Here is a 23,348-nt window from a genome sequence, read left to right as displayed (position 1 = left end):
AATGCTATGCATGGGCAGAAGAAGCGGCAGCAGGAGATCGATGAGTACCAGCAGCATCTGCTCGAACTCGAGCGCTGGATTATCGAGGTTTCCGCAGAGCTAGCTTCCTTCGAGCCCACCTCGGACAGCAGCACCGATGAGCAGGTGCTCAAGTCGCAGGTGGAAAGGAGCCAGCAATTGCTGCGCACTCTCAAGGAACGTCAACAGTCCATGGATGAATTGGTGGATCAGACCCGCCAGTTGCAGTCGCATCCTGATGTTGCTCCCTTGGCCGACACGCTGATGGAGCAGTTGCAGAGCATTATAACGATTCTGCGGGAACAGATCACGGTGGCCACCAAGCGCATCTTTACTATCGAAAAGCGCATTGTGGACCTGCGAAAGGCCAAGATCGATGAGGCACAACGCCAACGAGTTCTCGCCGATGCGCTCATCAAGCCACCAACGGAAATTCCAACAGGTCCCGAGGCGGCGCCTGAATCCATCGAGTCAAACGAGGAGAACACCATTGACTCGAGCTCTATGCCCGAAGAGGAGATCAAACCACCGACTGGTGTGTATGTTGAGACCCAGACTTCGCTGAGCCTGCAACAGGCACCAGCTCCCGTCGTGACCACCACGACCGTTGAGGCACAAACCAGCTTCAAGGAGCCGCTGCCTGTGGAGACCGCGGAGGTGGCTTTGCAAACACAGAAGGAGCGTTCGCCGACTGAGAACATTATGGTGACCCAGACGGTGCAGCATGGCAAGGAGACCATCCAGATCGACACTACTCGAAATGAGAATGTGCCCGAAGAACCGGAGGATGTGCAGATCGAGGCTCGGTATCACCAACGCCCGCAGGGCGATGTGGACCGCGCTACGGAGCTGATCCTGAAGAACGTGCCGCAGGCATTCGAAACCACATTTGTGGAGCCGGATGAGACAACCACAGAAGTGGTCGTGGGACCCGATGGCACCAAGCACATTGTGCTCAAGAAGGTCGTGACTCGAACTCGCCAGCAGATTGTGCAGCAGCAGCAAATCAGCTCCATCGAGACAATTAGCGACTCGGATGGCAACATCGAGGTGCACTCCACTGGACAAATCAATCTGGAGAATGTGCATACCACGGACACAAAGGCCGATCCCCAAGAAGGCAGTATCCAGACCGTTGTTACGCAGCAAATGCGCGGAGCCCTTGTGGATTCCTCTCAACCCGAAGGCGTGATTCTGCAGGAGTTCGAAACGGAACCCACCATTGAGACGTTCGAAGAGGTTATTGTGCCGGGATCCCAGCTCAGCGATGTCCAAACCCAGGGCAGCATTCGAGCTGTGGTTCATCAGGTGACTCGGAAAGTGATCCGTAAAACGCGAAAGATCATTAAGCGCGTCGTGATCATCGATGGCAAGGAGCACATCACTGAGGAGGTGGTCGAGGAGCCTGAGGAGGTCGAGATCACTGAAGAGGAGACGGCACCGCACATCAATGTGAACATTGTGCGCACTGTAAACGGCAAAGTGGTGACTGAGGAGGAGTTCCAGCGCTTGTTGCAAGAACAGGAGCAAGATCCCGGCGCCCTGGTCATCGAAGAAGTTGCAACGGATCTGTGCGAGCCAACAGCAGCAGAACCGCAGCAACAGGTATTTGATATTGAGTCTAACCAAGTCACCACCACCACAAGAACAACAACAACAACAGCAACCACACAAGAACAAGAACAAGAACAGCCAGAACAACAGACACCACCAACAACAGAAACGACTAAAGAAGCACCTGTAGAGTTGCCAGCACCTCAAGTAGAAGATGTTGAACAACCCGTAGAAGTTGCCACTACCAGTCCCGTTCATGTTCCAGCAGCGGATGTAGCTGAATCCAAAGACTCACCACCAACTCCAGCAGCCATTGTAGATGATGAGCCAAAGCAAGTGGTTGAAGATATCAATGAAATTTGGCCACAGGAACATCATCTAAAACCCACCAACATTGAGTTCTCTCAGCACATTGAAGAAATTGCAGCCACAACAACAGCAGCACCAGAAGCCTCCATGCCAGTGGAGGAGATCTGGCCGACAAGCCCAGAGACAGGCAACTCTTTGACTCTGGAGCAGTATGAATTCGAGCCACAATCGCCGCGTGAACAGAGCACAAAATCTGATGATGATTTGGTGCCGCAAGAGACTAAGCCTGCCGAACGACAACCAGAAGCTGAGCCAATTACCACTGGCAGTATTACCATAACAAAAACTAAAACTACCATCACAAGCTCCACTGAACTGCCTGAGGAAACCATTGTTCCAGCCGAGCCCGTGTTTAAACCCAAGACTGACACCCAGAGCTTCCTGGAAGCTGAACAATCCCTGGCTGCAGCTTTGAAGGAACAATCTTCAACTCCGGTTGTTGAGACCGTGGAGCATCTGCCAGAGGCAATTTCACCTCTTGAGGAGGAGAAGAAAGCTTCTGTAACTGAAGAGATTTCAACGAACACACTGGTGGAAACCGTCCCGGAAGCGCTCCCAGTTAAACCATTCGAACCTGAAGTTACTGAAGCTATTGCCAAGTCTGAGCCAGAACCGGAAGACACCTTCAAGCCTGTTCCTGCACAAATCGATCTTCGTGCGGCCACACAACTCTTTATATCTGGCGAGACCGCAGCCGCAGCAGCTCCACAAAAATCCTTCCAGATCACAGCCCCATCCATGGAGGACAATGGTGATGGTGTGCTGAAGGTTGTGTTGGGCAAGGAAGATGACTCTTCAGCCGCTCCAGCTACTGGCAAGGTTAGCATGACCATCATCGAGACCGCAGCAGCTACTCCCGTCGTCGCTGCCGACGCCAAACGGCGTCGAAAGAAAAAGAAGAGAAGAGATACAAAGAACGATGACGACCAAGAGCAAGAAGCTGTAAAGGAGCCAGAAGTTGAGTCTGATGTTCCCCGTTCTCCTGAGGATTCTCCACGTGACCAAGTTCGTCATGAGTCCATTGTGGAGATCAGTGCCGACAGCGATTTATCAAGCATTGAGATCGATTCGAAGGTCAAGGTGGTGGAAGACGCTGTCGTTTCATCGCCCTCAGAGTCTCCAAGAGCACCAATGGTTGAGTTGGTTATACCCACAGAGGTTGTGGAGCTGAATCTGGTTGAGGATGAAGAACAGCAGACCACACCGCGAGTTCCCTCGCCCACCGGCAAGCCTGACGTCGAACAGGAAATCAAATCCGTGCAGACCTCGCCAGTGCATCAACCGACACTAGATGAGATCGGCTTGCAGACTAGTCTGGAGGTGCAGCCCGATAACCAGGAGAACGAATCGCAAACCCTGATTGTTGAGATTGCAGAGACTGAGGCACAGACCACACCCCGAGGCGATGAGAAACCCGAGACTGTTGAGCTCTCCACCACTGAGATTCAAACGGATGTGAGTGGCCAGCCGGCCGAGACAGTAGAGATTTCCAGTCAAACCACAGTGACCACGACCATCGAAAAAGAGTTGCAGACCACGCCAAAGGATTCACCTCGTGCACCGGAACCAGGCAGCAGTGATGTGGTGGAGTCTCTAGTACTTGATTTGGTAAAGGATATGACCACCGATTTGCCAGTGCCCACCAACGAACAGTCGACCGGCACAGAGACAACCACAACCACTGAGATTCATGTTCAGACCACAACGCCAGAGCCAACGGAACACATTGAGAGTGTCAAGCCAGAGACTGTCCATGAAGAGACCTCAACTGTGGAATTGGTACAGTTCGCCGATGGGGAGATGCAGACCACGCCTCGTGGCGATCACGAGCAGCCCACTTCTCTGGATGACAACTCGTTAACTGCCACTTCGATTTCCGTTTCGGAACCGTACGAGCTGGAGGTGAAGACCACTGTGGCTATTCCCGCTGATTCTGATACCTCTGTGGCTGAGCCAACGGTCTACGAGTACACCCAGACCATGCAGCTGCCCAAGCAGGACAAGAAGTCCAAGAAGGACAAGAAGAAAAAGCAGAATGTTCCTGAAGTGGAGCAGCAGCAGGTGCCAGAGGAGCCGCAGATCAGTGTAACTGTGGAAATTGCACCGGAATTGTTGTCCGAGTCGGGCATCGTGGTATCCACCAACCAGGAAATTGAGGAGGTTCCACATGTCACACCTATTGTGGGGGAGACCATCATTGAACCTGAAGACGGATCCAAACCAACAAGAGTGCAGCTGCAAATAACAAAGACAACTGTCTACGATGAGTATCCAGATTTGCCGGTTCACATTACCGAGCAGAATAAGGTACTTATTGCCTCGCAGCAGACTCAAGGCAAGCGGTCTGGAGCAGGACCAACTACCTCGGCAGTGACCATTGAAGAGGTGGCGTCTCCCACGGAAGAACTTGTTGTGCCCATTACCCCGGGACCGGACAATTTCGGTGAAGGACCCACTAGCGTGTGGTTCAGTGCCACCACCAGTGTGGACAAGACACCCGTGGAGCTCTCCCAGGCTCTGATCATGAGCGAGAGCCGGCAACATTATCCGGGACAACAGAAGCAGCAACAGCCACAGCCACAGCAACAGCAACAGCAACCTATTCTGATTTCAGCGAAGGAAGTCATCGGGGATCGTATTAGCAAACTGAAACAGGCGTCCCCGCAGCAGGCTACACCGCTGAGCAATGTCCTTCACCTGGCCACCCTTTCGGAACAGATTAAGGACTTGCCCACGGAGCAACGACTGTTGGAGGTTAGCGAAGGACTACAGGATCTCGATGCTGCCATTAAAACGGGCGATAAGACCGTTATCCAAACCACTGTGATAACCGTCATCGAGAAGGTATCCACGTGGCTAGAAACCATCGAGTATCGTGTGTATCTCATTCGCCAGAACTCCAACGAAGGACCTTCTGAAGAGAAATTGGACAATTATAACAAACTCAATGAGGAGCTGAGCACCATCAAGCAGAACGTCGGCCAGTTGGAGCGACAGTTGTCCAACGCTGAACCACAGTTGCTGCAGTGCGTCGACACCTTGAAGGAGCATGTGGATGCCGTGGAGCAAGTAACTCAGCAGAACCAAGCCCAGGATAGCAATGACCTGGACAAGTGGCACAGCTTTGAGCTATTGCTGCACAACGTTTCTTCGGTGCTGGCCAATCTGCAGCAGAATTATGATCATCTCGTCAACCAGGAGTATCCCCTATCCGCCAAGCTTACCCAACTTGATGAGCTTGAGGGCCAACATGAGGCAGCCCAACAGCAGCTGGCACAACTCTGCCAGAACGCCCGTGCCTTCCAACGCGATTTCCCAGGCAAGAAGATGCCACAGGATGTGCACAATGCTTTTGAGACAAGCAAGAATATCGGTAACAATATTCAGGCAGAGCGAGAGCGTGTCCTCCAATTGCAATCGCTGGCGGAGGAGTACGAGCAAACCCTCAAGGAGTTCACCAATATCACGGTTCTGGCCGACAAACTGGTTGAGAGTCCAATAGTTTCCAGTTCCCTGGAGCAGCTGAATAACGAAGTGCAGAAGCAGCGGAAGTTCTTCGTGAACCTCAGCCACTGCCGAGCCATGTTGGAGTCCCTTGAGGAGAACATCGATAGTGAGACCCGCGAGAAGCATTCCGAGTTGCACAAGGAGCTCTACAACAGGGCCACTATACTGCTGGACAAGGCCTCGGAGCGATCTTCGAAATTGGTGCAGGCTGCCTCCCGCTGGACCGTCCTGGAGAAGGGCATGCGGGATGAGCTGCAGTGGCTTCAGGTGGCCCAACAGCGAGTACCCGATCTGTCGGCCGTGACATCGGCTGACTACGATCAGTACACCACACTCTACCAGTCCCTGAGCAACGACATCTCACACCATTATGTTAAGATGACACAGCTTTCCGGAATAGCCAACAAATTGCAACAACTTGTCCAGGCACCCAATCTCGTGGAGGAGACCAATGAAGCATTAATCGTGCTTCTCAAGCTACGCGAGGAGGTGGCCCTGTATCTGCATCGCCTGCTGGTCTTCAAAGAAATCTGGGTGCAATACGAACAGCAAACTGATAAACTGGAGGCCTTTGTGCGCGAGGCGGAGCAGGAGCTGCGACAGATCCAGATACCTGCCCAACCCACCCAACAGCCCATCGAGCATATGCGTCAATTCTGGGAGATCAAGGCCCGCTTTGAGCTGCACAATAATGTGCGAACCGATGCCGGCTTAAGCTTTGAGAAATCCCTGCAGGTCATCCCATTGGCCGACGAGATGCTCCAACGCCAGTTCCATGCCCAACTGGAGGATCGCTGGCAGGCCGTGGCCCAGGCCATCGAACTCATACAGCACAACATTGTCGAATGCCTGTCATCGGAAGATGTGCCCGCGGGCGAGAAGCTCAAGATGGTGGAGCGGGAACTGCAGGAGATCTACCTGACCATGACCAGCATGAAGGGTGTGATCAAGAACGAGGAGGAACTCTGCCTCTACATCGAGCGTGTCCAAGTGCTGCGCACACGTGTTGGCTTCATAGGCAACGAGCTGGGCAGGATTGGACTGCAAGAGCCGGCCATCGAACCAGAGAAGGTTGGCGAACTCTTTGCCCTTTCTCACAAGATTAGCACCCAGATTGCCGAGGAGCTGGAGGGTGCCTCCGTGCTCCGTGACCAACTGCAGGCCATCCAAGAGGGTATCAGCAATCAGCGCAAACACCAAGCAAAGATCTCAGTTATCCTGGATGAATGTGAAGCTGCCGAGCGCCAAGGAGCCGATGTTCTCGAGAAGGCCGTTGCCGATTGCCAGGGTGTAGGTGAGGAGCTGGTGACCAGCTGGCAGGAGATTATGCGTATCCGCCAGATGCTGCACACCCTGCCCATGCGCCTCAAGATGTCCGTGTCGCCGGTTAAGCTGGAGCGGGATATCTCGCAGCTCCAAGATGACCATGCCTTCCTCGAGAGCAAATGCACGAACATTATGGGCATTCTCCGCAATCGTTTGGCCATCTGGCTGCGTTACGAACGCCAACTGGAAATGGTACACGGTTCCGTCCAGGAAACCGACTTCATGATGGAACTCATACGTGTTCACGGCCAAGTCGACTACGAACGCCTGCGTAAAGCCACAGAACGTTTGGAGGTGAGTGTGTGTTTTTCCTTAAGAGATATTTATGACTTCATTTACGCGGTTTTCCATCTCGCTCGCTACCTGCTGAGCGGAATTTTCGCGAGCAATTTCGGTGGCAATTTCCATCGGCAGAAAAATATGACTTTCCGTCAGTCTTTCGGTGACATTTGAACCTTCAAGATACATTTGAAACCTTCGGAAAAGCAGAGATAACTTTGAATTTAAAAGGCGTTTTAGATAGAAATTTTATTACAAAATCAATTTAATAGTTCGGTAATAATAATAATCTTTATTATAAAAGTTTAGAAACTATTTTCTAGCTTATATATAAATATAAATACCCATAATTATTATTGTTTTCAAACTAAAACAAAGCTATATAAACAATTTTAACTCCGCTGCAACCCGCGAAAGCAAAATGAAAAGCTATTGAAGCCACAAACTTTTTCCCAAGCTTTTTCGTAAGCTTTCGAACGTACGTGGTGCTCTTTACGTAGCAAGTTTTATGCGGTCGCCAGTTGCCGTTAGCTTCGAACCGAGCGCGTATCTCCCGCCGCGTCCGGAATACCATAAAATACATATATATTATAATCCATTAATCCGTCGCTCTTCGCCTCACATCGCAGGGACTGGCCGGCGATCTACAAAACCGCGAGCAACTGATCGATGAACTCAAGGGTGCCGCCAAGCCGCTGATCGAGAGCTGCGATGTCCAGATTGTCGAGCAGATAGAATCGGCCGTCCAGGAGGCAGTGGTCGCCTGGAACGATACCAGTGACAATCTACAGCAGCTCCGCACCCGATACCAGAGAGCCGTCGAGCTGTGGGACAAGTACCGCAACGCTTCAGCGGCTGTCAAGAGTTCGATTGACCAGCAAATGGATACGGTCAAGTCCCTGGAGCAGCCATTGGATGCCCTGCAGCACGCCAAGGTGAGTACTAGAGTGTGCCCTCTCCCACATGCCGTGACACATCCCGGCAACAACGTGGCGTATGAGTGATGGGTATCGCGTGGGTGTCGTCTATAATGCCAGGAAAATCCCAAAGGAAACCAGGAACTGGGGAAACTTTTGATTATTTAGTAAGCTAAAAATAGTGACTTCCTGTCTGGTTACCTGATATATACCGGAAGCCTATTAGAAAAGGACACAGCTGGCCAGGTGGGCGGACTATTTGATTTTGGCAGCAAAACTAGCACGGCAATGTGACGCTTTAATTGCCCTCCAGGGCACCAGGAAAAGCCGGAAAAGCCAGTAATTACATTGATTTTCCCAGTAGTAGTAGTAGTACACTTCCTATCAATTTTTTTTGGGCGCGTCAATGTAATCGGTTTGTAATGAGCTGTATGTGAGGTAACTTCTCGGTCTTGGTCCGTCCGATATGTTTGTCTGTGTTTGTGTTATAAATTATGCTTTGGTAAATAAACCCAAACGTCCGATTTCTTTTTTTGGTATTTACTTAAAAAATTAACGTATACTTCGTTGTCGTTTTGTGTTTATTGATCATTAGGGTCATTATATTATAGGCCCGACGACTACGACGGTGCTGTAATTATATTTTCGGACAGGCAGGCAGGCAGTCCGGACAACTGTCATTTCACATGGAGAGTAGAGTTTATCAACCCGGGCATTCATTCGTGTTATATTATTTGTACACATCGCAGCTTTATCAGGGGGGAACAGGTCCGCAAAATGCCTTGAAGATAAATGTTGAAAACAAAACGAACTAAACAAATCTAAATTCTTAATACTATGTTGGATATTTCAATGCCATTTTCAAAGCGTTGTTTGCTTATGTAGCGGCAAAGATAAAGCATCGGCAAATACTTGCCGGATGATATCATAGGGCACACACCATGATCCGGCCCTTAATGCCCATTCCGTTCTGCTCTAAATTGAGGAATTTATTCGTAGAGTAAAGTAGAGTGACCTGTTTTTTTTTTTTTGTTTTTCAATTTGAAAACGAAAGTGTGCGCTCGGCAAAGCAGCCCTAATTACAGCAGCAGCAGCAGGGAAATGGACTCGACAAAGTGCGGCACGGCAATTGATAAGGGTCTCTCACACAAACAAAACAAGCCCCCGGCCGGCTTGAGCTAAATACTTTCCCGACATCGAAAAGTTAAATATAAACAAGTGACATTTTGCCAGCCATCGAAAATAATTGTGTGGGATTCTAGGGGCTAGCTTTTGGGTTGGTGTTTAGTTGGTGTTAGAAGAAGAAATAAGAAGATATGGGAAGGTGAGGGTATTATTATTCCTTACAGCAGTAATGAACATTTTAAAAGTATAAATGAATAGTTAGGGTGTACAAAAATAGCTGAATATGGGAATAAATAAAATATTAAACAACAACTTCATAACTTTTGAAAGCAGAATGCTTAGGCTGCCCGCTTTTGGGCAAAGTTCAGTTTCTGCTTAAGGAAAATACATGTCACTGTTAATTATGTGGCCATAATGGCCTCAACCCTGAGCTTCATTAGCTAATTCTCGCTCTCTCTCCATCTCTATATCTTTGTTCACACAGGTATGCCAAGATAGTCTAAGCACTCAGAATGACCGAATCTTGGAGCTACGCGACATTGTGGCCAAGATTGCCGCCGATGTGGGCCTGGATGCCTCTGCCCTAATGCAGGGCGAACTGGATGCTCTGGGTCAGCGATTGGCCGAATGCAAAGATGCCATTACCACCTTGGCCAATGTGGCTGAAACGCAGGACAAGGAGCGTAATGAGCTCGACAAGGAGGTGGCACTGGCCAAGTCCTACTTCAACAATGTGCAGCAGGTAAGTCGAAACAGGAAACAAATTAATAAAAATTATGGATGCACTGCAACACCCACCCCGCACAGCTAGGGAAACCTAGCCAGCACCGGCCCTTTCTATATCGATTATAGCGACGAATAGATGGATATTTGCATATGTTAGTTCGGCATTTGGCGTGTGGAAATTCCCACACAAACGAATCGCGACTTGCCGGCAATTTGTATTGTTGCTTTCGCTCTGTTAATCCAATACGAAGGACATGCTATTTTAAGTGGGTTAAAAGTTGAAAAAGTTTTTTTTTGTGTTCTGGATACAGTACGTCTCCGCGGACTCCACCTCAGTCATTATTGATTGATAAGAGGCGTCAATACATGTGCTCAGTCCAAAAGGTTGGGCGGTTGACATAAAATCGTAATTGACACTTGTTTTCGCGAAGGGAAGTTGAATATTTAATGGCCATATGGATATATAATGAGCTGGTCCTAGTTTCCACAGGACACTATTGTTATCTGTTTGGCGATGGGAGAACAATTTAAAGGAGAATTTTTAAAGTGACGGTTGGAAATAGTAAATATAAAAGAAGATGGAAGCAACTATAATTAAATATTGTATTGTATGTGTAGGGGAAATCTTTAAGAAAATGAGAAACAACAATTTGATCAATTGTTGTGATTATCCCAAGAGATAATCACATTGTTAGAAGCATTAGAGCAATTGTATGTTGAAAATTCTTTTCTGCTTTGCCTCACTGTAGTCTCATTTGCATAGCACATGCCAACCAGTTTTGGTTCCACCACTTCCTCCCTTCCCACGCCCACCCACTGGTGGTACTCCCTCCCCCAAAGGCTACAGACAATTGAAGTTGGTCAGAGCCGCCAGTCAGAGCGCGTGTCGTTGTTGGCATGAGGTCATTGCCAGTTGGCGGAAAGAGTTGCAATGTGGCAGTTGTCGAAGCCATGCAGGGTCAGACAGACAGACAGACGGACGACGACGATGGCGAGCGGTAACTGGAGACATTCGAGCAGCCGTATTAGGGTCAGGCCAATTAGCAATGCACAAAGCATATATTAATATGACCAGAGGGAGATAACTATATTAATCTGATTTTTTTCCCTTCGTAGGACATCGCTCGCGAGCCACCGCAGAATCCCAAAGAAAGCGAGGAGCAGTTGGCCGCCCTGCGTGCACATCTCCAAACTCTGGCCAGAACGGAAGAGCAACTGCGACAGCTGAAGGAGCGTCAGCAGAACAATGAAGTGGCCCCTTCAGTCTCAGGAGCTGATGATGATGGCATTCTGGAGGTTCTAGCCATGTGGCAGAAGATATTCCAGGATACCTTCCAGGAGTATCATCGTCTGTCCACGCGACTTGCTCGCAGCCAGAACAGTTCGGAGGCTTTAAGATTGTGGCGACAGTATCTCCAGCATGTGCAGTCCTTCCTCTCGTGTGCCATTCCAGAAGATTATAGCAGCTTGAGGGAACAACAGCAGCTTTGTGCCATCCACCAGAATCTGCTCATCTCGCAGCAGAGTGTGCTGGCCGAGACGCCACTAGAATCGGAGCTCTCGGAGCAGTACAAGGCTCTGACGAACCTGCACAATGAGACCCTCTCGAGGATCATGCAGCGTAATGGTGAGCTAGAGCGGCGTGTGAGTGGCTGGAATGCCTATCGCCAGCAGCTGGATGCCCTTTTGGACTGGCTGCGACAGCGAGAGGCAGAGCGAAATGGCCTCCAACTCCGTTACATACACCTGAAGCGAGTGCCTCACCTGAAGCACCGCCTAGATGCCATGATCCAGCAGCTGGACCAGGGGGAACAACAGAGCAAGGCTCTCCAGGAACAGCAACAGGAGTTGGCCAAGCACTGCGATGACGCCCTGGCCACCGCCATGCGCATGGAGCAGGCCAGCATTGGCCAGCGTATTAATAACCTCCGTGCGGCCCTCAAGACCTGGCAGGGATTCCTGCTCCGCGTGACCCAACTGTCGGAGACTTACGAGCAGCGAGTTCAGCAATTGCAGAAGGAGTTCGGAGCAGCGCAGAGACTTCTAGAGTCGAACAACGAAGAATCCTCCCTGCCCACTCAGCCGGCGGCCATTGAGCAGCTGCTGGGAGCTTTGCGTTCCCAGAGAGTCCAACTAGGCGCCCAGGTACCAACTCTCGAGAGTCTGACTGTGACCCAGGAGGAGCTCAAGGAGTGCATCAGTCCCCACGACATGAAGACCATTCGTCAAAGGAACTGGCTGCTCTGGCAGCAGCACGCAGACCTGGACTACCAGCTGGCCAACCTGATCAACTCGATCGAGGAACGTCTATCCCTGCTTTCCAACTATCAGATCCGTTACGAACGCATCTCCCAGTGGCTGCAGCGTCTCGAGCACCGGGTGGAGCGCGATGCGGATGTTACAGCCATGTCCAATCCGGAACAGGCAGCCAAGCAGCTGGAACAACAAATAAATTCCGAGCTGCAGCTGCGTGACAAGGAACGCGAGTGGCTACTGTCCACAAGCCGTGAATTGCTAACGCTGTACCCCGAGCCCGAGGTCAGATCCCAGGTGCAACAGCAGAGCGACGCCCTGATTGATCGCTGGCAGCGCCTGAAATATCTGTGCAAACAGAAGGCCACCAAGATCGGGGAGCTGAAGATGACCCTGCTCCGTTTGGAGGAGCGCATTGCCCTGATTCGCGCCTGGCTCTTCGAGGTGGAATCGCAACTGGACAAGCCGCTGAACTTTGAGAGCTACACCCCGAATGTCATCGAGGCCAAGCTGAAGGAGCACGAACAAATACAGCGCTCCATTGAGCATCACAGCAGCAATGTGGGCGAAGTACTCAATCTCGTCGAAATGCTGCTGAACGATGCGGACAGCTGGCGCACCCAGGTGAACACCTCGGGTCTGGCGGCCTCAGCTCAAAATCTGGAGCAGCGTTGGAAAAACGTGTGCAGCCAGTCGGCGGAGCGTAAGGCGCGCATCTTGACCACCTGGAATCTCCTCCAGCAACTGATCAAGCTCACGGCCGAGCACAAGAACTGGCTGGGCAAGCAAGAGAGTCAGCTGGCTGGCTACGAACGAGACCGCAAGTCACACAGCAAGCAGAAGCTAGAAGAACGCCAGAAGGACCTGAGAGCTAAATTGGAGGAGCTAGAAAGCCAATCTGTGAATCTACGCCAGCTGGAGCAGATCTATGCCAAACTGACCTCTAGTGCTGGCGTAGAGCCGGAGAACATTCAGAAGCTCACCCTGCCCACCAAGGTAATGGTGAGCATGTGGCGTCAGTTGACACCACGCTGCCATGCCCTGCTGGATGCCATCGACAAGGATGCCAAGCTGATGCGAGAGTTCAACAATGCCCAACAGGAGGCAACCAATTCGCTAAATGCCATCCAAAAAGCCCTGGAACAATTGCCCAGCGTGGAGGACCAGCAAAACTCCAAGGCGGACCCTAAGGTTGTAATCCAACGCTTGGAGAGCCTAGAGAAGAAGCTGCAGGATGCCCAGCAGCATGTTCAGCAGGCGGATAGCTTGGCCCAAGAGGCCAAGGCCAGAACCAAGGAGCAACCACAACATAAGCAATTGCTGGAACTGATTACAGCCTACACCACCCTCTGGCAAACCGTGCAGACCCGCATTGTGACCCTCAAGACCACTTGGCTGGCCAGAGCAGCTCAGGCTGCCCAAGCAGCTGCATCCCTAGTGCCCGTGAATGAGGCAGCCAATGCCGCCGTCCAGGTCAACACTCTGTCGCAAAGGAAACTTCGCCAGGCGCAGCAGATGCAGCGTGAGACCTCCATCACCGCCAAGGATGCCTACATCATGGAACTGCAGACAGCCATCACGGAGTGCCAAAACAATCTGGATGAACTGCAGCGCACGGTGGCGGACAAGACCCGCAAGCCGGGACCACAGAAGATAGCCAAGCTGCTGGGCAATGCCCAGTCATCCACGGAGCTGGTCAAGCATCTCAGCCATTTGCTGCTCACCGAGTGCCAGGCAGACCACCAGTCCGCCCAGGTGGACACCGTGGCAGAGCTCACGTTGCGCTTTGACACACTGCAGTCGCAGTGGAAGGCGCGACAGCAGCACGATCAAAATGCAAGGTAAGTTTAGTTTTTTAATTACAATTTTAATGGGATATTAGATCGGAAGGGCTTGCTAAGTTCTTGCTATGACTTAATTACTGATCATAGTTTGTTACTGCTCATAGATACTTACTGTTCAGAGTTAATTACTGATCATAGTTAATTACTGGTCATAGCTATTCACTGATCATAGTTCTAGAAATCGTCCAATTGTTCCTATGTCTGCTATATATGTATATGTATATATGTATACAGTCCACCGATTCGGCATGCTCCGATTTATAAACTTGTATAAGTGTATAGAAAATCAACTGTATAGTTTCATTCAAATAGCTTGTTCTTAAATTTCCTTCAAAACAAATCTCTCACATGCATATGATTCTCAACTAGTTCTAACATCCCTGGAACGAAGTGACTTCTGCCGGCCAAGTCTCAGAAATGTGTTTTGTTACAAAAGTTGCAAGTCATTGTTTATTAGTGTTCAAACTTAGTTACTGATCATATATAATTACGGGTCATAGATACTTACTGATTATACTTACTTACTGGTCATAGATATTTACTGTTCAGAGTTAATTACTGATCATAGTTAATTACTGGTCATAGCTAATTACTGAATCGTCCAATTGTTGCAATGACAGCTATATATATGTATAAATATAATCCACCGTTTCGCCATGCCCTGTCATTTATACTAGTATATTTATATAGAAGAATAACTCCATAGTTTCATTCAAATAGCTTAAATTTTATCCATTACAAATCTCGCACATCTGTGCATATGATTCCCAACTGGTTCTAACATCCCCGGAACGAAGTGACTTCTGCCGGCCACGTCTCAGAATAGCGTTGTTACAAAAGTTGCAAGTCATTGTTTATTAGTGTTCAAAGTTAGTACGTGATCATCCATACTTACTGTTCAGAGTTATTTGCTGCTCATAAATACTTACTGATCGGAGTTACTTAACGTGCATTTATACTTACTGATCACAGTTAATTAATGGTCATAGATTCTTACTGTTCAGAGTTAAATACTGGTCATAGCTTAATTACTGATCATAGTTCTATAAATCGTCCGATTGTTCCTATATCAGCTATATATATGTATAAATATGGTCCACCGATTCGGCATGCCCCGATTTATGAACTTGTAAAATTAGATAGAAGAATAACTCCATAGTTTCATGCAAATAGCATTCTCTTAAATTTGTTCCAAAACAAATCTCGCACATCTGTGCCTATGATTCCCAACTTGTTTTAACATCCCCGGAACGAAGTGACTGCTGCCGGCCACGTCTCAGAAAAGTGTTGTGTTACAAAAGTTGCAAGTCATTGTTTATTAGTAATCCAAATTAGTAACTCATCATACATACTAAATGATCATTGATACTTACTGATCATAGTTACTCACTCGTCATAGATACTTACTGTTCAGAGGTAATTACTGGTCATAGCTTAATTACTGATCATAGTTCTATAAATCGTCCGATTGTTCCTATATCAGCTATATACATATATGTATAAATATGGTCCACCGATTTGGCATGCTCCGATTTATAAACATGTAAAATTATATAGAATAATAAATCCATAGTTTCATTTAAATAGCTTCAATTTGTTCCAAAACAAATCTCGCACATCTGTGCATATGATTCCCAAGTTGTTCTAACATCCCCAGAACGAAGTGCCTTCTGCCGGCCAGGTCTCAGATATGTGTTGTGTTACAAAAGTTGCAAGTCATTGTTTATTAGTGTTCAAACTTAGTTACTGATCATATATAATTACGGGTCATAGATACTTACTGATTATACTTACTTACTGGTCATAGATATTTACTGTTCAGAGTTAATTACTGATCATAGTTAATTACTGGTCATAGCTAATTACTGAATCGTCCAATTGTTGCAATGACAGCTATATATATGTATAAATATAATCCACCGTTTCGCCATGCCCTGTCATTTCTACTAGTATATTTATATAGAAGAATAACTCCATAGTTTCATTCAAATAGCTTAAATTTTATCCATTACAAATCTCGCACATCTGTGCATATGATTCCCAACTCGTTCTAACATCCCCGAAACGAAGTGACTTCTGCCGGCCAAGTCTCAGACATGTGTTGTGTTACAAAAGTTGCAAGTCATTGTTTATTAGTAATCCAAATTAGTAACTCATCATACCTACTTAATGTTCATTGATACTTACTGATCATATTTACTCACTCGTCATAGATACTTACTGTTCAGAGTTAATTAGTGGTCATAGCTTAATTACTGATCATAGTTCTGTAAATCGTCCGATTGTTCATAAGTCAGCTATATATATGTATAAATATAGTCCACCGATTCGGCATGCCCCGATTTATGAACTTGTAAAATTAGATAGAAGAATAAATCCATAGTTTCATGCAAATAGCATTCTCTTAAATTTGTTCCACAACAAATCTCGCACATCTGTGCCTATGATTCCCAACTTGTTTTAACATCCCCGGAACGAAGTGACTGCTGCCGGCCACGTCTCAGAATAGTGTTGTGTTACAAAAGTTGCAAGTCATTGTTTATTAGTAATCCAAATTAGTAACTCATCATACATACTTAGTGTTCATTGATACTTACTGATAATAGTTACTCACTCGTCATAGATACATACTGTTCAGAGTTAATTACTGGTCTTAGTTAATTACTGGTCATAGCTTAATTACTGATCATAGTTCTATAAACGTCCGATTGTTCCTATGTCAGCTATATATATATGCATAAATATAGTCCACCGATTCGGCATGCCCCGATATATGAACTTGTAAAATTAGATAGAAGAATAAATCCATAGTTTCATGCAAATAGCTTTCTCTTAAATTTGTTCCAAAACAAATCTCGCACATCTGTGCATATGATTCCCAACTTGTTTTAACATCCCCGGAACGAAGTGACTGCTGCCGGCCAAGTCTCAGGAATGTGTTGTGTTACAAAAGTTGCAAGTCATTGTTTATTAGTAATCCAAATTAGTAACTCATCATACCTACTTAATGTTCATTGATACTTACTGATCATAGTTACTCACTCGTCATAGATACTTACTGTTCAGAGGTAATTACTGGCCATAGCTTAATTACTGATCATAGTTCTATAAATCGTCCGATATTTCCTATATCAGCTATATATGTATAAATATGGTCCACCGATTCGGCATGCCCCGATTTATGAACTTGTAAAATTAGATAGAAGAATAACTCTATAGTTTCATGCAAATAGCTTTTTCTTAAATTTGTTCCAAAACAAATCTCGCACATCTGTGCATATGATTCCCAACTTGTTTTAACATCCCCGGAACGAAGTGACTGCTGCCGGCCAAGTCTCAGGAATGTGTTGTGTTACAAAAGTTGCAAGTCATTGTTTATTAGTGTTCAAAGTTAGTACGTGATCATCCATACTTACTGTTCAGAGTTACTTCCTGCTCATAGATACTGATCAGAGTTACTTAACGTTCATTGATACTTGCTGATCATAGTTTATTACTGGTCATAAATACTTACTGTTCAGAGTTAATTACTGGTTATAGATACTTACTGTTCATAGCTTATCTTCATATCATATGATTCCCAACTTGTTCTAACATTCCCGGAACGAAGAGTCTTCTGCCGGCCACTTCTCAGAAATGTGTTGTGTTACAAAAGTTGCAAGTCATTGTTTATTAGTAATCCAAATTAGTAACTCATCATACTTACTTAATGTTCATTGATACTTACTGATCATAGTTACTCACTCGTCATAGATACTTACTGTTCAGAGGTAATTACTGGTCATAGCTTAATTACTGATCATAGTTCTATAAATCGTCCGATATTTCCTATATCAGCTATATATGTATAAATATGGTCCACCGATTCGGCATGCCCCGATTTATGAACTTGTAAAATTAGATAGAAGAATAACTCTATAGTTTCATGCAAATAGCTTTTTCTTAAATTTGTTCCAAAACAAATCTCGCACATCTGTGCATATGATTCCCAACTTGTTTTAACATCCCCGGAACGAAGTGACTGCTGCCGGCCAAGTCTCAGGAATGTGTTGTGTTACAAAAGTTGCAAGTCATTGTTTATTAGTGTTCAAAGTTAGTACGTGATCATCCATACTTACTGTTCAGAGTTACTTCCTGCTCATAGATACTGATCAGAGTTACTTAACGTTCATTGATACTTGCTGATCATAGTTTATTACTGGTCATAAATACTTACTGTTCAGAGTTAATTACTGGTTATAGATACTTACTGTTCATAGCTTATCTTCATATCATATGATTCCCAACTTGTTCTAACATTCCCGGAACGAAGAGTCTTCTGCCGGCCACTTCTCAGAAATGTGTTGTGTTACAAAAGTTGCAAGTCATTGTTTATTAGTGTTCAAAGTTAGTAACTGATTATACATACTTAGTGGTCATACTTACATGGGGAGTCAAAGTGGCATACCTTAAAATCCCTATTTATTTTGTGTCTCAAATACTCCTACATCAACTAGTTAGACACGAACGGCATCCTGAGTAGTTTATCATATTACATCAGATGACTTGTGTTCGTGGACATTGATATTTACTTTAATATAAAGTAACTTAAATATTATATTCCAACATTGGCTTAGCAAGCTCTCTCTCTTATTCGGTTTACCGAATGGCATTTCCCTTTGGTGTTTTGGGTTTGTTATTGACTAACATAATATATGTTTTATTGCCTTCCATCTCGCTGTTGCCTACTCCTCCCTTTCTCTCTGTCTCGCGCTCTCTGTCACACACACACGCATTAAACACAACCCATAAAACTTACCTACGCTTAACTCGAACCTGTGCATTCACGATGACACTCGCCAGGTGCCACCTACCTGCATCCTACAAGTACAACTGCATACAGTAAGTGTTTTCTACCTGAATCGCATTAACCGCCAGCCTCCGAAATGGTGTGTAAGTAGTTCCCACCTCCTGCTGTGTTCTGTGTTCTGTGTGGCTTTCCACTAGACAAAAGCTGGCAGCGGATCAACAGATCACAAATGGCTGCCAGTCTCCAGGGTGGAGCACAGCAAACGGTGGTGTGGAACTGCCTACGCCCTGCTAAGCTGCTTCCTAAGGTCTCAAACTCCAAGGACTTTGGCAAGGCTGGCTTAGGCTAACATGTATCATATACTCCATTACCATCTAGGTTGAATCTCTGTTGATCCCAACACTGAATCAGCTAATGCTTTATGGAGTCCCTAGAACTTTAATTTTTAAATTATAAATTACTAATTATAAATCTTTATTACTTTTTCCCCTTCCGTAGCGAGGTCGGCCGTCTAACGTGTCCGCTCTGCACGCAGCGTAACTGGCAGCAGATCGACAACGATCTGTGGCGCCTGGAGCAGTGGCTGCAGTTTGCCGAGAGCACCCAAAAGGCCCAGACGGCTCCGCCCTCAAATATCGAGCTTCTTGAGGATGTCACCCAAGATCATCGCGAGTTCCTCTTGGATCTGGAGAGCCACAAGTCCATTATCTCGTCCCTGAATGTTGTAGGCGACCATTTGGCCACTCACACTTCGGATACCGAAAAGGCGCGACAACTCCGATCTCGCCTGGAAGCCGACAATGAACGCTGGAATAATGTGTGCATCAATGCCACCAAATGGCAGGGTCTCCTGCAGACTGCCCTCATGGGCAACAGTGAGTTCCATCAGACCATCGATGAACTAGTGGACTGGCTGCAGCGCACCGAGCAGAACATCAAGGCCTCTGAGCCCGTCGATCTCACCGAGGAGCGTTCCGTGCTCGAGGCCAAGTTCAAGAAGTTCAAGGATCTGCGCGCCGAACTGGAGCGGTGCGAGCCGCGAGTTGTGAGCCTGCAGGATGCGGCTGATCAGTTGCTCCGTGAAGTCGAGGGCTCCCAGCAGCAGTCCCAGCACACCTACGAGAGGTAAGTCATCGGTGGGCCAGTTCCGAGGGCGGAACGAAACGGAATCGTGGGTGCCGCTTGAGCTTGTAGTAGGGATTCGGATAATTAAAAGGGAGTAATTAGCAGGGCGGAAAAGCAATATAACTTTATTTTGTATTTATTTCTTGATCTGAAATTAGTTTTGATAATACTCCCTTATCCCCCAGTAGTTTGTAATCTAGTTTCTAGTAACATTTGTTTACCTAAGAGCTTTCCTCATTATCAAATTATCAAAACTTCGGCCTTTATTGCTTGCCTATTTTAACATTTCAAATATGTATATATTTCTCACATTCCACAAACATTTTCGGAAACTATAAAGCTTTCAAAAATTATATTTCCTTCCCCCACAAAATTATACTAAAACTGTTCTTCAGAACAGCCACAAACTTTTGGAATCTCCCCAACCAAAGACTACCTTCTATAACCCCTTAGGGGGGCTCCTAAACTATCCACACTTATTTAGTAGAACTTTGTTTTTTTAGCCTTATTATCTCTTCTTAGTTATACAAACTCAATCGTACCGTTCTCGAACATTTGTTTTTGCCTCTACACACACACACACTTTTGTGTTGCTGTTTTTGTTGCGTACTTATTATATATTATTTTGTGTTGTATTTTTTGGTACTCAAAATTCTTTCGTCCGCCCATTCTAACCCTTCATCCAAACTGACCTCCCCAAGAGCCGTTGCAAATGTTTTAAATGTTCCAGAACCCTTTCCAGATTGACCGATCTCCGCCTGCGTCTGCAGTCCCTGCGCCGCCTAGCCGGCATCTACATCGTCAAGCTGGGCGCTGTCCTAGGCTACGAGGGCGACTCTCTTGGTGTCCCGCTGCACATGTTGTCGAGCGAGGTAAGTGTCCCAAGGCCTTGGAGGTTATTGCCTAGAGTGATTCCTTCAGAGTGTCCTGAAAAAAACTATATTTGATTTGATTTGTTGATTTGTGAGCGCACCCGAAGTAAGTGAAACCAATTGGACAAGAAGTTGTGATGAGAAATTGTTAACGAAGAAAACCCCCTTATGATTTCGTATTATTTATAATTTATTTTCGTTTTTCTTTTCCTTCTTTCTTTGTGGCAATTCTAGCTTTTGGATAATACTACATTATCAACCTCTTCCATGCAGGCCGCCGCACCCAACACAGAAAATGCAAAGTAAATATCTAAATAGAAATTGATTTAAGTTTACACAAGCAAAGTAAAAGTAGTTTGTTTAACTTTTTTGTTAAAGCAAATTGTGTGCACTTTATAGTATGTAAAGAAGAGCACATAGTTAGCCCTCTGTAGTTGCATGTTTTCTCCCATTTTATTTCAATCTTTGACTAACTTTTCCCTCTTCACTTCCATAGCAACACCGATGGCGTCGATGCTGTCGATGGCGATGTCATCAATACCACGGTGCTGGCGCGCAGTGCTCGGTTCCTAGGCCGCGTTGCCCGTGCCTCCCTGCCCATTCAAGCGCTCATGCTGCTGCTTTTAGGTGTGGCCACTCTGGTGCCCCAAGGTGAGGACTACACCTGTATGTTCTCGAACACCTTTGCCCGCAGCCTGGAGCCCATGTTGTCGTATCCCCACGGACCGCCGCCCACCTAGGCTAGGCTGCTCCTGCTCCTGGACTAGTGCAATGAAAGAAACGAACAAACCCCTGACCTACCCTGACATTAACAACCCAATTAATTAAGATTGAAGAATTGACACAGATAACCCAAAAAGAGATGCCATTTGTAACTAAATTCCTGTTGAAGCGATCGCACATGTGTGCATAGGAAGAAAAATCATAAATCGAATTGATCGCGTTGTACATTTTGTGTGTAGTTAATCACATTTTGTAATTGTATGTAATTTTATAATGATTTCATAGCTAGAGGCATTAATAAAGCAAAATTAATTTGTAAATAACCCGAACAGACTCGACGAGAACAAACAAACACTATATGAAACACTATATGAATATGAAGAACCATACATATATGCAACTACTAAACGACAACTAACGAAACCCTTTTGTAAAACGATATATACATTATACATATATATTTGCACAGCAAACAATTTATATATTCATATATATACCCAACATATATGATCCCAAACTATATAAAGAGAAACCCAAACGTTTTGTATATAAAAAAGAGAGATAACTAAGCTTAAACGAAATCAAAATACGCACACGAAAATTTTACTCATCGACGCACGTTGATCATTTCTAGAGGAAGCTAGATGGCTGCCGGGGATTTGTGCTCAGAACTCTGGAAATTTCGTGGAACATCTTTGCAGAAATCCGAGCACAACATCCTGACTGCCATCTATTGGCTAGAACACAAAACCTCAAGACAAATCATGACCCACATAGACCAATCGTCCGGAGAACTATTCATCCATCAATGTCCCCTTGTCTATTGCTTGGCCTTTCTCCCAAATTCAAGTTCTTGCAGTCGATGAAAGACATTGATGCCCGTTTAGGTTCCTTCGGCACTTTAAGCCACCTTGCCTAAGGATAATTCTGCCCCTTGGCCAAGCTCTCTCCCAAGGCCAGGGGTAAGAGAAGAATATTAATCCCAGTAGATCCGCCACAGGTCACTGGATGCACTCGTTCTGATCCTTAAATTCCAACACAGGCCAAAGGGTGGCCTAGACATTTCAAGCATTCCTGATACTCATTTCCAAATTACCATAGACATGGATCAGGCCAATCCTCTCTAGAAATGACCAAAGTGCGTGCCGCGAGCATTGAACAAAACGAAGCAAGTGTCCTATGCCGGTGCTAAACCAACCAACAAATTTTCTATATAAAGAGAAAAACTGTAAAATGCGTATACAAAAATGAAATTGAAACATTGAGAAGTGAAAAAGAAAAAAAAATGTATGAAAAATCCTTTAAAAAAAATCGTAAAAATGCAATTTGCATATATAGACAAGTGGCGTTAGTCCATCCAGTAAAAAGTAACCTATTTTGTTGTTAATATTTTTTGATAAACCCTAATTATATATATATCTTTGCCTTATACTTATCCAACTTGTTTATGACTATTTTTTATTATTTAACGCCTGAGCAATTATTGAGAAAAATACATACATTTATTTATTAGAATATATGCGATTTATTATGTATTTAATTAAGTTTGATTTAACTGTTAAATTTGTGTAATTTGCTGCTTCTATCTGGTTATTATCAAGCAACGAGCTCCGTTATCCAGTTAATATAATTTATGTAGCATTTTAAGATTTCCTTTCTTGTGAACAACTGTACCTTTATATGCATTATGATTATTAAAGAAAAATTTAAAAATAATTATGTTTAAATTTGATCGTTTTATTATACCTGTTTTAGGGTTTTATAAATTTAGACGGAAGCTAGTAACTTTGTGAAGGAGTCATTTCCGACCCCATAAATCATATATATTCGTGATCAGATTCAATGGGCGAGACTATAAAGTTTGTTTCTTTTCTTGTTTAAACTCTTGAAAATAAACATGGAGCGTTTAGGGTACCTCTTT

General features: G+C 45.7%; 1 protein-coding gene across 29 annotated transcripts in view; it reads left to right on the top strand.

Annotated features, from left to right (window-relative positions):
• The window catches only part of Msp300 (Muscle-specific protein 300 kDa), a 123,497-nt gene extending 100,354 nt beyond the window's left edge, over positions 1-23,143 (top strand). For 22 of the 29 annotated variants that reach the window (XM_086832528.1, XM_086832523.1, XM_086832522.1 and 19 more), the window contains 9 exons: positions 1-7,068; positions 7,683-7,988; positions 9,580-9,837; positions 10,938-13,915; positions 18,761-18,799; positions 19,206-19,832; positions 20,563-20,704; positions 20,939-21,006; positions 21,201-23,143. In XM_086832528.1, the coding sequence (XP_086688654.1) occupies positions 1-7,068; positions 7,683-7,988; positions 9,580-9,837; positions 10,938-13,915; positions 18,761-18,799; positions 19,206-19,832; positions 20,563-20,704; positions 20,939-21,006; positions 21,201-21,444 (11,730 nt within the window). In that variant the 3' untranslated portion in view covers positions 21,445-23,143. The remainder of the gene's footprint in view (positions 7,069-7,682; positions 7,989-9,579; positions 9,838-10,937; positions 13,916-18,760; positions 18,800-19,205; positions 19,833-20,562; positions 20,705-20,938; positions 21,007-21,200) is intronic. The other 7 variants (XM_086832544.1, XM_086832543.1, XM_086832534.1 and 4 more) reach the window with 3 other exon arrangements.
• Positions 23,144-23,348: the final 205 nt, after the last annotated feature.

The sequence above is a fragment of the Drosophila serrata genome, unplaced genomic scaffold (assembly GCF_035046125.1).
Source record: "Drosophila serrata isolate PLE 108 unplaced genomic scaffold, ASM3504612v1 contig_249, whole genome shotgun sequence".
Taxonomy (NCBI): domain Eukaryota; kingdom Metazoa; phylum Arthropoda; class Insecta; order Diptera; family Drosophilidae; genus Drosophila; species Drosophila serrata.
Note: the sequence above shows the minus strand (reverse complement) of the source record. Positions and strands in the feature narration are given on the sequence as shown.